Below are 14721 nucleotides of genomic sequence, written 5' to 3'. Positions count from 1 at the left end.
TCGAAATATGCATTTCTGTTGGGATCGATTAGAGGGATCATCGTTGAGCTACGATAGCTTGGTTTTTGAAATATTAAACACCGATTAATTAAATCGAGTTTGGTTTTCAAACCAAGTGGAAGACACTCAAAATAATTCTTCATAGAAACCGATTAAACATTTTGTAAATCATTTAAAAATATATGCAAGTTGAATGAGTAAAAATATTTTGGTTGAAGCATTTTATCAAACATTTTGTATGCAATATTTAAGTATTTGAAGAACACATAAAATGCTTCAACAATGCATCTTTAAAAACAGTAGAAATGATAAGTAAATGCAATAAATAAATAGACACAAATTTGTTTATGGATGTTCAGAGATTAACAACTCATACGTCACCCCTTCTTCCCATTGGGAAGGATCCACTAGAAGACTTTGATTTATACAATACCTTGTACAAACTCATTTCAACGTATAACTTATCTCTTGCCTAATTGAAACTCCTAGCACACTCTTGATTGTAGGCCGCAACCTCACAATCTGCATAATATTTAACGTCCCTTATGCCAAGACTACAAACACAATCTTTAATATTTTTGTGTGAAGACTCATTCAACTAAACTTTGAAGTTCAACTCTCTTGTATATGTATGAGTGATTGCGTGTGAGGAATTTATCCTTTAAAGTGTACATCTCAAATGTATCCTCACACAAGGGCTTGTACAGTCAATTAGCAGATTTCTTCGTGCTAACTGCTCATGCTCTAAATCCCCTTCGAAAGCTCTTTTTGGATCTTCAAGATATTGTATTTATAGGCCCCAAAAATAATATATACGTTAGATACAAGAATATGATCGTTTGGAAAGTTTCTGAAATTGCAAAGGTCAAATTCGCCTTGCTGGACATTTTTCCGAGCTTAAACTGGTAATTCAGCGGTTGGTCAACAGTTCAAACTGGTCAGCGGTTGAAAACTGGTCAGCGGTTGAAAACAGTTCAGCGGTTGAAACTTGTGAGCGGTTCAAACTGGTCAGCAGTTCAATCTGGTCAGCATCTCAACCGCAGCTCAACTGGTGTGCTGTGCAAAACAAGTAGTTTCATCCCCATTTATCAGCATTTTAGGCTTCAATTCAGACTTTCATTTCTGAACATGATTTGTAGATCATCGTCTTATCTTTCCAACGCATACTGAATTGCTTCATTCCAATAGTCGAGCTAAGAGATATGGCTAACCTACCACAGCTGCTCATGCCCAACTGATTGTTGTTTTCGTGCAATCAATTTGGTCATTCAGTGAACGATTTGACCTATATAACATCCGATTTTTTCCAACTGAAGTGCAATATGACTTGTTACAAATTGAGGTTTCTGATCAAGAAAGTTGGCAGATTGTCATTTGAATCATCCAGCTAGAAGATATCATCAAAATATCGAAGCTCGCCAGAAATTCAGTTTGACTAAATTCAGTTTCAGTTTGCTTCTTGTGTTTGCAACTTCACACATGAGTAAATATATTAGAAATACAATAACAAGTTTTGTTAACATCAAAATCAAGATTGTGAACATGAAATATTCCAACAATGTCAAATCCATAAATCTTTCGATGCATCCGAGAAATATCTTTCAATCATGTTCAGTAGTTAGTCGAGAAATGTCCTCAGCTGTTGGTGCCTCCAATACTGCTAAGAAAATATAACATACACCCCTAAAAAATGTTTTCAAACATTCCAACGGTGTCAATGCACCTATCCTTAAGTATTCGTCAACAATATCGCCTACAACATCATATGCAAGCAGTTGGACCGTAGCGAAAACCATCTGAAGTGATGACAACATAAGCTGACCGGTTGCTTCCTTTGTCTTGGACAAAACAAGACACATTGGTTTGTAAAGCTTAAAAATTCTCGAAAACAAAGATCTTCTCATTTGGAATCGTCTTCAAAAACTTTCCTCGTTGTAAACATGACTATCGATGAAGTAATATTTTTATAATCTACACGTTCTCAATTTTTTTCTTCCCATTACTAACCACTTACGCGGCTTGACTCCCCCAAATGAAGCACAACAGCGGCACACTACATGTATCTACGGGTTCATGGTCTTCTTGTCGTGAAGAGAAACTGGTTGATCATGAGATCAAATATAAAAATTTTCATCGTCCGATGATGAAGAGTTCATGTATGGCATGTTAAATATTGTAGAATGTTAACTAAATTGTTTCAAAGAATGTGTGTGAAATTTTTTTTGGAGATTGTATGTGTGAAACTGTGTGAAAGAAATTGGATAATGTGTGTAAAATGAATAGATGAAGTTTATTTATATACAAAGGTTTGGATTTTAAAAAATATAGCTGTTAATTTTTTTTTATAATTTTTAGTGATTTATTATTAATATTTTGCTGTTAATTTTTTAATAATTTTTAGTGATTTATTATTAATATTTTTTTTAAAAAAAATTTAAATCATTTTTTAATTAATTTAAAGTCTGAAAAATTTTCGATTCCAATTTTTTTTAAAAAAAAATAGGTGGGCAGCACTTTATTACCGCCACAAATAGTTTCTTCGCACAAATGCCGTAAGTTAAGGCACTCTACCGTTTTAAAAGTATAATTATTATTTAACCGTAATATAATTTATGTGACTTCAGTTGTGAAATGGTAGTCCAATCCATATACGAAGTTGATAGGCCAAATTGGCTAGATCATGGCAAGGACACAGAATATGTAAAAATATACAATAAATTTTTTTTAAAAAATATATATTTAGGATTTTATTTAAATATTTTCAAAATTACTTTAAAATAATTTTGAAATATTAGTTTATATAGTCTTGGAATTGGGNTTCGATTCCAATTTTTTTTTAAAAAAAATAGGTGGGCAGCACTTTATTACCGCCACAAATAGTTTCTTCGCACAAATGCCGTAAGTTAAGGCACTCTACCGTTTTAAAAGTATAATTATTATTTAACCGTAATATAATTTATGTGACTTCAGTTGTGAAATGGTAGTCCAATCCATATACGAAGTTGATAGGCCAAATTGGCTAGATCATGGCAAGGACACAGAATATGTAAAAATATACAATAATTTTTTTTTTTAAAAAAATATTTAGGAAATATTTTCAAAATTACTTTAAAATTATTTTGAAATATTAGTTTATATAGTCTTGGAATTGGATCTCTTTCAGAATTAAATGGTTTTTTTTTACATGATATTACAAATAAAATAAAATTAAAATAATTTAAAAATTATTATTAACTTTGACTTGTTTAAAATAGGATTTGAAGTTTAAAGTTATGAGGTTATTATTTTAAGTAAACCTTAAAGAATAGACACTAAAATGCTATTATGTTTCTTTTTTTCAGCCTTCCTTTTTCTTAACAAAATAACATTTTTTTTTACCTATTATTAAGATTCGGACTCAAGTCTAACTCTGCCAATGCCACGAAAGTTAAGTAATTCAGTCGATGCGGTATATCTAACACACTTTCACACCCATAAAAAAAAAAAACATTAACGGGTGGCTCATAGGACAAATCAACACNATTAAATGGTTTTTTTTTACATGATATTACAAATAAAATAAAATTATAAATAATTAAAAATTATTATTAACCTTGACTCGTTTAAAATAGGATTTGAAGTTTAAAGTTATGAGGTTATTATTTTAAGTAAAGCTTAAAGAATAGACACCTCTTCTTTTTTTTTCAGCCTTCCTTTTTCTTAACATAATAACTTTTTTTTTTTTTTTACCGATTGTTAAGATTCGGACTCAAGTCTAATTCTGCCACAAAAGTTACTTAATTCAGTCGAGGCGGAATATCTAACATACCCTCACATTCATTAAAAAACATTAACGGGTGGCTCATAGGACAAATCAACATATAACGGTATGTCTGAACTCTGATATCATGTTAAAGATCGAGACTTTGATCTAACTTAACCCCAAAAACTAGTTGAATGATGGATGATTGTCCAATTCCATATATAAAACACCTAAAAACTTGATATTACCCATGTATGATATCTTACATCTATATAATATCGAAATCAGTTAAACATCAAAATTATTGTTTTAATTCAGATTTCCCATTTTTTGTTAATTATTGTTTTTGATAAAAACAAATTTGTCAATTTAGATATATAATTTTGCGGACCACACGTCCCCTAACATATATAAAGTGGATGCCTTCGTTTGGAAACTCAACCTCAAAATCAAGCTTTAGCAAATTGACCATTAGCAACCTGAATTGTCCACAGTTAGGGCCCAACTTCTTGTTGTGTGAACTGACGCATAATTTTCAAAGTACAAATGAAGAATACAAAATCGGTTCCCTCTCAACCCCAAAAGACCGCCATCTTTGTATTTTAATGGGACCATAACCCAGCAGAAGTCAAGTCCTCTATTTTTTTTTAAATTTTTTTTTTTTGAATTATTCGAGGAGTCAAATTATCGAGAGAATTATATGTTATATCGAGTGTGTTTCTCTAATATAGTATCTACCATTCATTTGGTGAGGCTCCATGAGGAGTCGAGTTCTGAGGAGAATTATATTATGTTATAACGGGTGCGGTGCGTTTTCTTGATATAGTATCTACAATTCATTTGGTGAGGCTCTATGCCAAATGAATGGTTATGAACACACTCGATGAAGCATATAATCCTCAATTCTCGTGTGTGTCAATAATTGTTTGCGGTGCAAATATTTCTACTTTCAACCAGTTGCCTTTGTTTATTATTATTTTTTTTTATTTTGTAGCTATGATCACTTATTTAATAAACTTTACAGAAATGAATTTTGATTCAAATTCATTGACTTTTCAATGGTATGGTTACTTTAGTAGGCTATTTTTTCTGATTTTCAGTTAATCTTTATAGGCAAAAACTTGTGTGAGACGGTCTCACGGGTCATATTTTGTGAGACGGATATCTTATTTGGGTCATCCATGAAAAAGTATTACTTTTTATGTTAAGAGTATTATTTTTTATTGTAAATATCGGTAGGGTTGACCCGTCTCACAGATAAAGATTTGTGAGACCGTCTCACAAGAGACCTACTCATCTTTGTAAGGCTATTTATAAGCCAAAGTTGTTTATTAATAAAGTGCATTTCTTCTTCCAATTTATCGAAAGTGAGCAGTGTTTAAAAATAAATTAAAAGTTAAATTTTTTAAGGTAGAATATTTCGTAAATAAGTGATTATAATACTAATTTTCTAATAAAATACTAAAACCCTTATTAGAGTGTTTTCAAAAGATAGGGTTTGATAGTGTAATGTAAACACAGGTGAATAAAAATTTTGGATTAGATAAATATTGAGGAAAATATTGTCTTGAAAAATTATCATTTATTTATCAAAATATCAAAATCACTTTTGTAAACTAAGACTATGCATGAGACCAGTGTCTGAAATTGATTTAAACTGAGTAGAAGTAGAAGAAGAATTTGAGTTGAGAAACACAAAAACACATTTTATGAGTGAAAATTGAAGAATAAATTTTTTAAATGAGACATGAAATTTTAACGTAATTCAGTTCAATCGACCTATATCTATGGGGTCATGTCCAGACATCAAGTAAATCTACCAACCTCAAATGTTATGATAGTATACAATGACTAAAGAAAAATATATAAAAGACTATTTTTTCTTATGCGTCATTATAATGAACATGTTCAGTTGACTTCACTTGATGAGTATCACTTGAATTTGACCCCATCGCTTCAATCAAACTTGCGACACTGAACGAACAGTCTCATTTTTCTTCCTTAATTTCACATACGACCAACTTGACAAGTTCATAACATAATGTATGTTCTATGCAAATAATATCGTTTTCTCCCAAGAATTCACATTATTCTATTGAAGAATGTATAAATAAAGACAAAAACTTGTGTGAGACGGTCTCACGGGTCGTATTTGTGAGACGGATCTCTTATTTGGGTCATGCATGAAAAAGTATTACTTTTTATGCTAAACGTATTACTTTTTATTGTGAATATGGGTAGGCTTGACCCGTCTCACGGATTAAGATCCGTGAGACGGTCTCACATGAGACATACTCTAAATAAATGCAGTGCATAAAAACTACAACCAACAAACCACTCAGAAAGATTTGACAATAAAAGCTCATCAGCTTCCCTCGACCACATATGGTCACGCTCGACATTTTTGAAAATGAATGGGAATTCTAATTTATAAAACTTCATTATATCTTAGTTCTAGATCGAATAAATATTTTCACATCTTACATCATATATTTCGAGAAGAATAAATCTATCTAAACCCTTATCTTTCCATATCTTCAAAATAATATATTCCAAAATCTTCAACAAATATTTTTTTCCAATTATCTCCACATCTTAAAAATTTCAAATTAATTTTTTTGACAAAATAATGGAAAAAATTAAGCCAAACCAAGAATATCATCTAACACTCTTCTCCTTTAGCTTATTTTTAGAAAAATCATAAAAGAGTCAAGAAAATTTATAATACAATATCTCTCCTTCTTTCTGACAAAAATCAATCAAAATTCAGAAATCAACCGAGATTTTTCAATCAATGTTCTCCACTTATATTCGTGATATTATAACTCACACAACATTTTTTTAAAAAAAATTGATTCCATCATATTTACCCGCAACGACCTTGTGTTTTCTCCATCATGATCGTATCATTGCCTATAAAACCAAATTCAAAACACCAAGATCAACTTCTTTAAAAATGAACCCGCTTTGATGCCACATGTTGATTCGGTTTTATCTTATTTTACTATTTTTCATAATTACCCGAATTAAGAATGTAAATCTGGAAAGAAAAAAAAACATATACAATTTTAACGTAGTTCGGTCTAATCGACCCACATCTACGAGGTCAAGTACAAACATCAAGTAAATCCGATAAACATCAAATGTTATAATAATACAAAGACTTAAACAAGTTAAAAATCCCTATTTTCTTATCATGTCTATATGATAGATTTGACAATAACATCCCATCGTCCTCCCTTGACCACATATGGGTACGTTCGACAATCTTCAAATAAATGAGAACTGCATCATATCCAAGATAATTTTTTTTCCCCCTAAATCTTAACACCATATATTTCAAGATAGAATAAATATTTTCAATCCATATATTTCCATATCTTCAAAATCATATATTCCAATGTCTTCAACAAATATTTTATTCATTTATCTTCATATCTTCAAAATTACAAATTAATTTTCTTGACAAAATATTTATAAAAAATTAAGCCAACCAAAAATATCACCTAACATATATTATTTGTGGAAATCAAAAGTGGAATTTATTCCAAAACTTTATTAAGTTCCACAAAATCAAATATTTACGTTTAATTAATTGCTCGGCATGATCAAGTATAAAAATGGTTGTGATTGGCTCGATATAAATAGAAACAAAACCAAACAAAGAAAATTCTAGTTGAAAGTTCAAGTTGAATACTGAAACTCTAGAATATTATATAAATGGACACATATCACTTGAGCCCACCTCGATAGAGACATCAAGTAGTTAAATCATACCCAGAGCCCATCAAAAAATAACGGTTGTGATTTTTTAAAGTTTAAAAAAATAAAAAAAAATAGTTAAATCATATTGAATATCAATCATATTTTTTTATTTGAACAAATTTCAATCATATTTTAATAGATAATTCGAAGTCAGATTTTGTTAAAAAACCGAATCTCAATTTCAACTTGGGTATCAAACAATTCGAACTCATCCTTTTCACCGTTGCAGTTTGATTTGATTTTGTCAAAATAAGGCATGGGTGAGATGATTATATTATATATTTCACAAAAAATCTTGTGAGACGGTCTTACGGATTAATTTCATGAGACGAATATCTTTTTGGGTAATTCATGAAAAAATATTATTTTTTATGCTAAGAATATTATTTTTTTTTTGTGAATATTGGTAGAGTTGACTCGTCTCACAGATAAAGATTCGTGAGACCGTTTCATAAGAGACATACTCATTATATTTTGTGTGACCGTGAAAGACGAATAAAAAACAACGGTTTGATCAAAAACTGGATAAAAAATCAAATTAAAGCAACTCCATATTAATGCAGAAAATGCAAGTTTTATATCCACGACATTAATAATGAAATTATAAAAATCTTTTAATAAAATAAAATATTAAACCTTTTAAAATCTTCAGATTATCTGAAATTCTTGCCATTATGGATTTTCTATAATTTATAATTTATTTACATATTATTTTTAATAATACCATTAGGTTCGAGATAATTAAATCATATTCAAAATTAAATATATTTTCTTACATATAATTAAATATATTTTCTTACATAAAATTAAGTTTCTATTATTTAGAATCTTAACTCTACATCAAGAAAGGTTATTTTACGGATGAGCTCCAAAATATCCATTACAATATTTCTCTAATTATATAAATAAATGTTTTTTTGTAGTAAAAAAAAACAATTTAAATTAATTTCGGACAACTCTTAAAAAAAAAAAAACCGATATGTTTAAGTTGAATTCCTCCGGAATAGCATCGATACAATTTTTTCTAATTTTAGTTTTTTTTTTAATTGAAAAGGATATCTACGGTTCATTTGGACCATACGCCCAATTAATTAATTATTAATGGTCTACGTCAGATATTGATCATATCCTAAATTACAATTTTGACTTTTTACAACCTATTTTGAACGTTGGGCATTAATTAATAATTTTCAAATGTAAATACTGATTATTAATAGCCTCGTTCAAAACATTTGGTCGGTTCTCATCTTTTTTTTAAAAAAAAAAATTGGTCGCAATTATATTCAAATCGTATGGAGTCAATTATATTATGCAATTGAAACATGATTGAACGGATTTCACATGTTATTTATATAAATAATGAGATGAGATAATGAAATAATGATATCATCAGTGATTACAAAAAATTTGACAGTGATATGATCGGTTTTTGAAATATTGAACACCGATTAAATATTGAATTTAGTTTTCAAACCAAACGAAAGACATTCAAAATAATCATTCGTAGAAACAAATGAATTTTTTGTTAAAATATTTAAAAGATATGCAAGTTGAATATGTAAAACACTTCTTTGGTCGAAACATTTTATCAAAAACTTGGTATGCAATATTTTTGTATTTGAAATACACATAAAATACTTCAACAATGTATCTTGAAAACAGTAGAAAATAAATAATTGCAATAAATAAATAAATACGAATTTGTTTATAGATGTTCGGAGATTAACAATTCCTACGTCACCGCTTCTTCCCCTTGAAAATGATTCATTAGAAGACTTTGATTTATACAATACTTTGTACAAATGCATTTCAACTTAGGACTTATCTATTACCTAATTGAAACTCCTTACACATTCTCGATCGTAGGCCGCAATGTCACAATCCACATAATATTTAATGTCTTTTATGTCAAGACTACAAATACAATATTAATGTTTTTGCATGAAGACTCACTCAACTAAACTTTGAAGCTCAACTCTCATTTATATGTATGAGTGATTGTGTGTGAGGATTGAATTAATTGAGTGATTGTGTGTGAGGATTGAATTAATTACAATGTTTGTATTTCTCAAATGTATTCTCACACTTGAGCTTGCTCTCGTTCTAGCTAATTTCTTCATGTAGGTTGTTCATGCTTTGAGTCCCCTTAAAAATCTTGTATGTGATCTTCAAGATGTTGTATTTTTAGGCTCCAATAATGATATATATGCTAGACACAATAATATGACCATTTTGAAAGTTTTAGTAATGTTTCTGATATAGAAACAGTCATTTCCGTCTTGCTGACCACTTTTCCCTAGCCTAACTGATTGTGAAGTTTTTATTCAGTTTTGCTCGTCTGCTCAACTAAACCTGCTCAGCTAGTCATTCAGTTTTGCTCCTCTGCTCAACTGGTCATTCAGTCAATTGAACTTGCTCAACTGAACCTAACTGATGAGGTCTGCTAAAATCAGCTTTGCTGATTTAATTTTGCACAGAACTCGTATCTCCATCTTCATTTATCAACATTTTACTTCGATTCATACTTTATGATTTGTGAACATGATTTTTAGATCATCGTCTTAGCTTTGTAACACATACTGAATCACTTCATTTGGATAACTGAGCTGATCAGGCTGACGAGAATACCGCAACTACTCATGCTCAATTGTTTGCTGTTTTCGTGCAATTAGTTTAGTCTTACAACCATCAGTTTGCTTAAATAACATCCGATTTAGCCCCAGTGATGTTAAATACAACTTGTGCCAAATTGAGTTTTCTGTTCAGTTGTCTTGGGAGTAATTCTTCGGATTACCGAACTGTGAAATATCATCAAAATTCTGAAACTTGCCATATTTTAAATTTGGCGAGATTCGAGTTTCGACTTACTCCTTTAATATATGTTTCACGGATATATTAAATGATATTAGCATATGTTCGCAATAATCCAACAGTCGTGCTACATGGAATAGGTTTTACTCTATATATTGTGTCTAGTTGTCAATAATCAAGATTTCATTTTTTTTTATTATAAAATACCTCTGGAAAGACATTATTTCCATCTTATTATAAGAACCAACTTCTAACAATTTAATTTTAATTAAAAATTTATATTGCTTTATGTATATTTATTAAAAATTTAGGGTTTGTTGTATGTCCAAGTGTGGATAACTAATTCTCAAAAATAAAGAAAAATAAAAGGTAAGGATAACTACGCTAAATTAATTTGACTAGTCATATTTTTCTTTATATATATATATATATATATGCCATCCAGTATTCAAATTTTCAATATTTCTCACCGGTCCAACAGTTCTCTTCTTCCCATTACCTCACACTTTCACAGAAGAAGAGTGATCGAAATGGCAGGTGGTTTTGGCCCCGGTCCCGGTAACGGGAAGGAATATCCCGGCAACCTTACCTTGTACGTCATCGTGACCTGCGTTACTGCAGCCATGGGTGGCCTTATTTTCGGTTATGATATCGGGATTTCAGGTAGAGTAATTTGCTATTTTTTTTGTTTGTTCTTTATTGGGTTTGGAAATTTGATTGTTTGTTGTACAGGTGGAGTCACCGCCATGGACTCATTCTTGGAGAAGTTTTTCCCGGATGTGTACCGGAAGCAGCAAGTCAGTGACTCGACGAACCAGTACTGCAAATTCGACAGCGAGAAACTGACTATGTTCACATCTTCCTTGTACTTGGCTGCACTTTGCTCGTCGCTCGTGGCTTCGTTTGTGACGAGGAAGTTGGGGAGGAAACTGTCGATGCTGCTCGGCGGCGTGCTGTTCTGCGTCGGGGCTTTGATCAATGGCTTTGCTCAAGCTGTTTGGATGCTCATTGTGGGGCGTCTTTTTCTTGGTTTCGGTATTGGTTTTGCAAATCAGGTACAGACAATATTAATTATTACATAATATATGTTCCAAATTCATAGAGATCATGATATCTATTTAATTCGAGTTCTTGATGGACTAGAAATTAAATAATAGAGACTAGATCATGTATATATTACACGTGACCCATAATTAATAATGAATAGGTGAGATTAGAGTGCTTAAAAGGACGAAGAAACAAAATCCAAAAACTTTCGATCAATTTTCTTGATTCTTTTTGGGTTTCAAATATGTGTTCCTATGGTTTTATGCAAATTCAGTGACGTTTGAGTTATATAAACAATATAGAATCTCATATAAACGTGAACCCAATAAATAAAATGAAAATACAATCTCACTTAATTTGTTTTTAATTTGTCCCTACAGTTAGCAACATGATCAAGTCAAAGTATACGGTTGCACAGAGCCAAGAATTTTCTTCGTGTGGGAAATTTTTCTTTTTAAAAAAATCATGTCATGCGTCATTTTCCAACACAAATGAAACGGCGTCGAATGGAGACAAAAAATAACAAAAGTTGACTTGACTTTAAAGTAGATTATCTATCTTGTAATATATATTTGTTCATAATATTTTTATCTATGTCACAATAACGCGTAGCCGTGGACCCGTACTATGACTTAACATGTTGTAATATATTTAACGGTATTGATATGATGCATATTTTTCGTGTTCATATATATGTCTATTATTGAGATGACACTCAATTATTAGATGTATAATTTTTATAAACTTCAGCACATTCAAAATAAGTGAATGTCATATCAGAGATGAATAGACAACATATGAAAGCTGATATATTTCATACTATCTTTTTTACTAGAGTGAGTAGTTACTTTAATTGAATTTAAATTACTAACTTTTAAAATATTTCAAATTTATAAGTTACTTAATATTGTGCATGAAAAGGAGATGACATTGTGATGCTAAGTTTGTTTTGATCTTGTTGGTGCAGTCTGTGCCACTCTATTTATCAGAAATGGCTCCATACAAATTCAGAGGTGCACTCAACATAGGATTTCAGTTATCCATTACCATTGGTATCCTAGCAGCCCAAGTTTTAAACTACGGGTTCGCGAAACTTAATGGTGGATTGGGATGGAGGCTCAGTTTGGGTGGTGCTGTTGTCCCGGCTTTGATCATCACCATCGGATCATTAGTCCTCCCCGAAACGCCAAACTCCATGATCGAATGTGGCAAAAAAGACGAGGCTCGGGCTAAACTGCAGCGGATCCGTGGCTATGTCAATATAGACGAAGAATTCAATGATCTGGTTGCAGCCAGCGAAGCATCTCGAGCAGTCGAGCACCCCTGGAGGAATCTCCTCCAGAGGAAGTATAGGCCTCATTTGACAATGGCCATTGCTATTCCTTTCTTTCAGCAACTCACGGGGATCAATGTGATCATGTTTTATGCTCCCGTTTTGTTCAAGACTATTGGGTTTGGAAGCGATGCTTCGTTGATGTCGGCTGTGATTACGGGTGGGGTTAATGTTCTTGCAACTGTGGTTTCCATTTATGGTGTGGATAAGTGGGGGAGAAGATTTCTTTTCATTGAAGGGGGCATTCAAATGCTTATATGTCAGGTAAATATAAGTATATATATACCATTTCTTTTTTTTTTTTTTCATAATAAGTATTTACACCATTTCCGACTTGGCTTAATTTATACATCCCAGAGGATCGAAATGCTTGGTTCTATTGAAGCTTTAGTTAGCAGTGATGTTATTACTCAAATATTTTAAACCTTACGATAGTCCGAATTTAATGTTTTGATTGCTGTAACATATAAACAGTTACACCCGATAGGAGTAAGTGTTATCCTCTACGGTTCTACCAATATCTAAAATTTGATCTATATGCCATATTTGAAAGCTCATAGAACAACTTTACATTGACAGTATATACGTTTGATTTCTTGTTTTCAGATTGTGGTTGCAATTTGCATAGGTGTTAAGTTTGGAGTCCATGGAGAGCCTGGCGACTTGCCGAAATGGTACGCCATCGTGGTGGTGCTGTTTATATGTATATATGTTACTGGATTCGCTTGGTCGTGGGGACCTCTTGGATGGCTAGTGCCGAGTGAGATCTTTCCATTGGAAATCCGATCTGCTGCACAGAGTATCAACGTCTCTGTGAACATGCTCTTTACATTCGCAGTGGCTCAAGTTTTCTTGACGATGCTGTGTCACTTGAAATTCGGGCTGTTCTTGTTTTTCGGGTTTTTCGTGCTGGTGATGACTATTTTCATATACTTTTTCTTGCCGGAGACCAAGAATATTCCGATCGAAGAAATGGTGATTGTGTGGAAAGAGCATTGGTTCTGGTCCAGGTTCATGAGTGGGGCGGATTATCCTGCTAATGGATCAGTTGAAATGGAGAAGAATGGGAATGCATACCATTACAAAGTATAATCATGGAATCAAAAGTGTTGTCNAAGTAATTGTTTCGCAACTCAGTGTTATTAGCTAGCTAGATTTTCTATTTTAGAGTTTATTTGATTTCCCAATAATAAATACTACATATTATGTGGATTTAATATATGAAAAAAGGTTCATATATTTTATATTTTTATTTAATAATTTGTCTCCTTTGAATGCATTCAGCCTCAAATTACCAGTTTGAAAAATAAAAGAAAATGTAATTTATTCACCTAGGCATGTTAAGGACTCCAGCTTCAATCAAACTTCTAAAATTTTTCACGGTCGTGAATTTTCTATTCGAGTTTCAGTAGTTCATTTGAAATTAATTAAGTCTTTTGTGAGACGGACTCACAAATTTATACATTTGAAACAGTCGATTTGATTCCATATTTACAATGAAAAAAATATTTTGGCATAAAATTTAAAGTAATAATTTTTCATGAATTGGGTCGGTTCAGATATTTATTTCATGAAATTGGCTCGTGAGACGGTCTCATAAGAATTTTTGTGTTTGGAATTATTTTTAATTGACTTGACTAAAAATTGCGTTCAAATAAATATCATTACTATTTATGCTAATTTTTTTTAAAATTATATATATGGATCAAATCGACCCGTTTCACAGATATAAATCTGTGACCTATTTAATTTCTAAATAATATGTTTAACCGGTTGCTATATTATTAACTTTTTATTTTTGTATAGTATAAGTTCCAAAATTGAATATTGTAGTAAATCTTTGAGCTGAAACCGTTATGTCTTGAGGCAAAAACTTGTGTGAGACGGTCTCACGGGTCGTATTTGTGAGACGGATCTCTTATTTGGGTCATCCATGAAAAAGTATTACTTTTTATGCTAAGAGTATTACTTTTTATTGTGAAAATGGATAGGGTTGACCCGTCTCACATGAGACCTACTCATG

The 14721-nt window shown here is 31.4% G+C and overlaps 1 protein-coding gene across 1 annotated transcript; it reads left to right on the top strand.

Moving 5' to 3' along the window:
- The first annotated feature begins 10762 nt into the window (after positions 1-10762).
- Positions 10763-13810, top strand: LOC140976855 (sugar carrier protein C-like). Its single transcript, XM_073441232.1, has 4 exons — positions 10763-10981; positions 11051-11373; positions 12333-12962; positions 13305-13810. The coding sequence occupies exons 1-4, from the start codon at positions 10849-10851 to the stop codon at positions 13788-13790; spliced, it is 1572 nt and encodes a 523-aa protein (XP_073297333.1). The 5' UTR covers positions 10763-10848; the 3' UTR covers positions 13791-13810.
- The last annotated feature ends 911 nt before the right edge of the window (positions 13811-14721 follow it).

This window comes from Primulina huaijiensis, chromosome 5, assembly GCF_012295235.1.
Source record: "Primulina huaijiensis isolate GDHJ02 chromosome 5, ASM1229523v2, whole genome shotgun sequence".
Taxonomy (NCBI): domain Eukaryota; kingdom Viridiplantae; phylum Streptophyta; class Magnoliopsida; order Lamiales; family Gesneriaceae; genus Primulina; species Primulina huaijiensis.
This window is presented reverse-complemented; position numbering and strand designations above follow the sequence as displayed.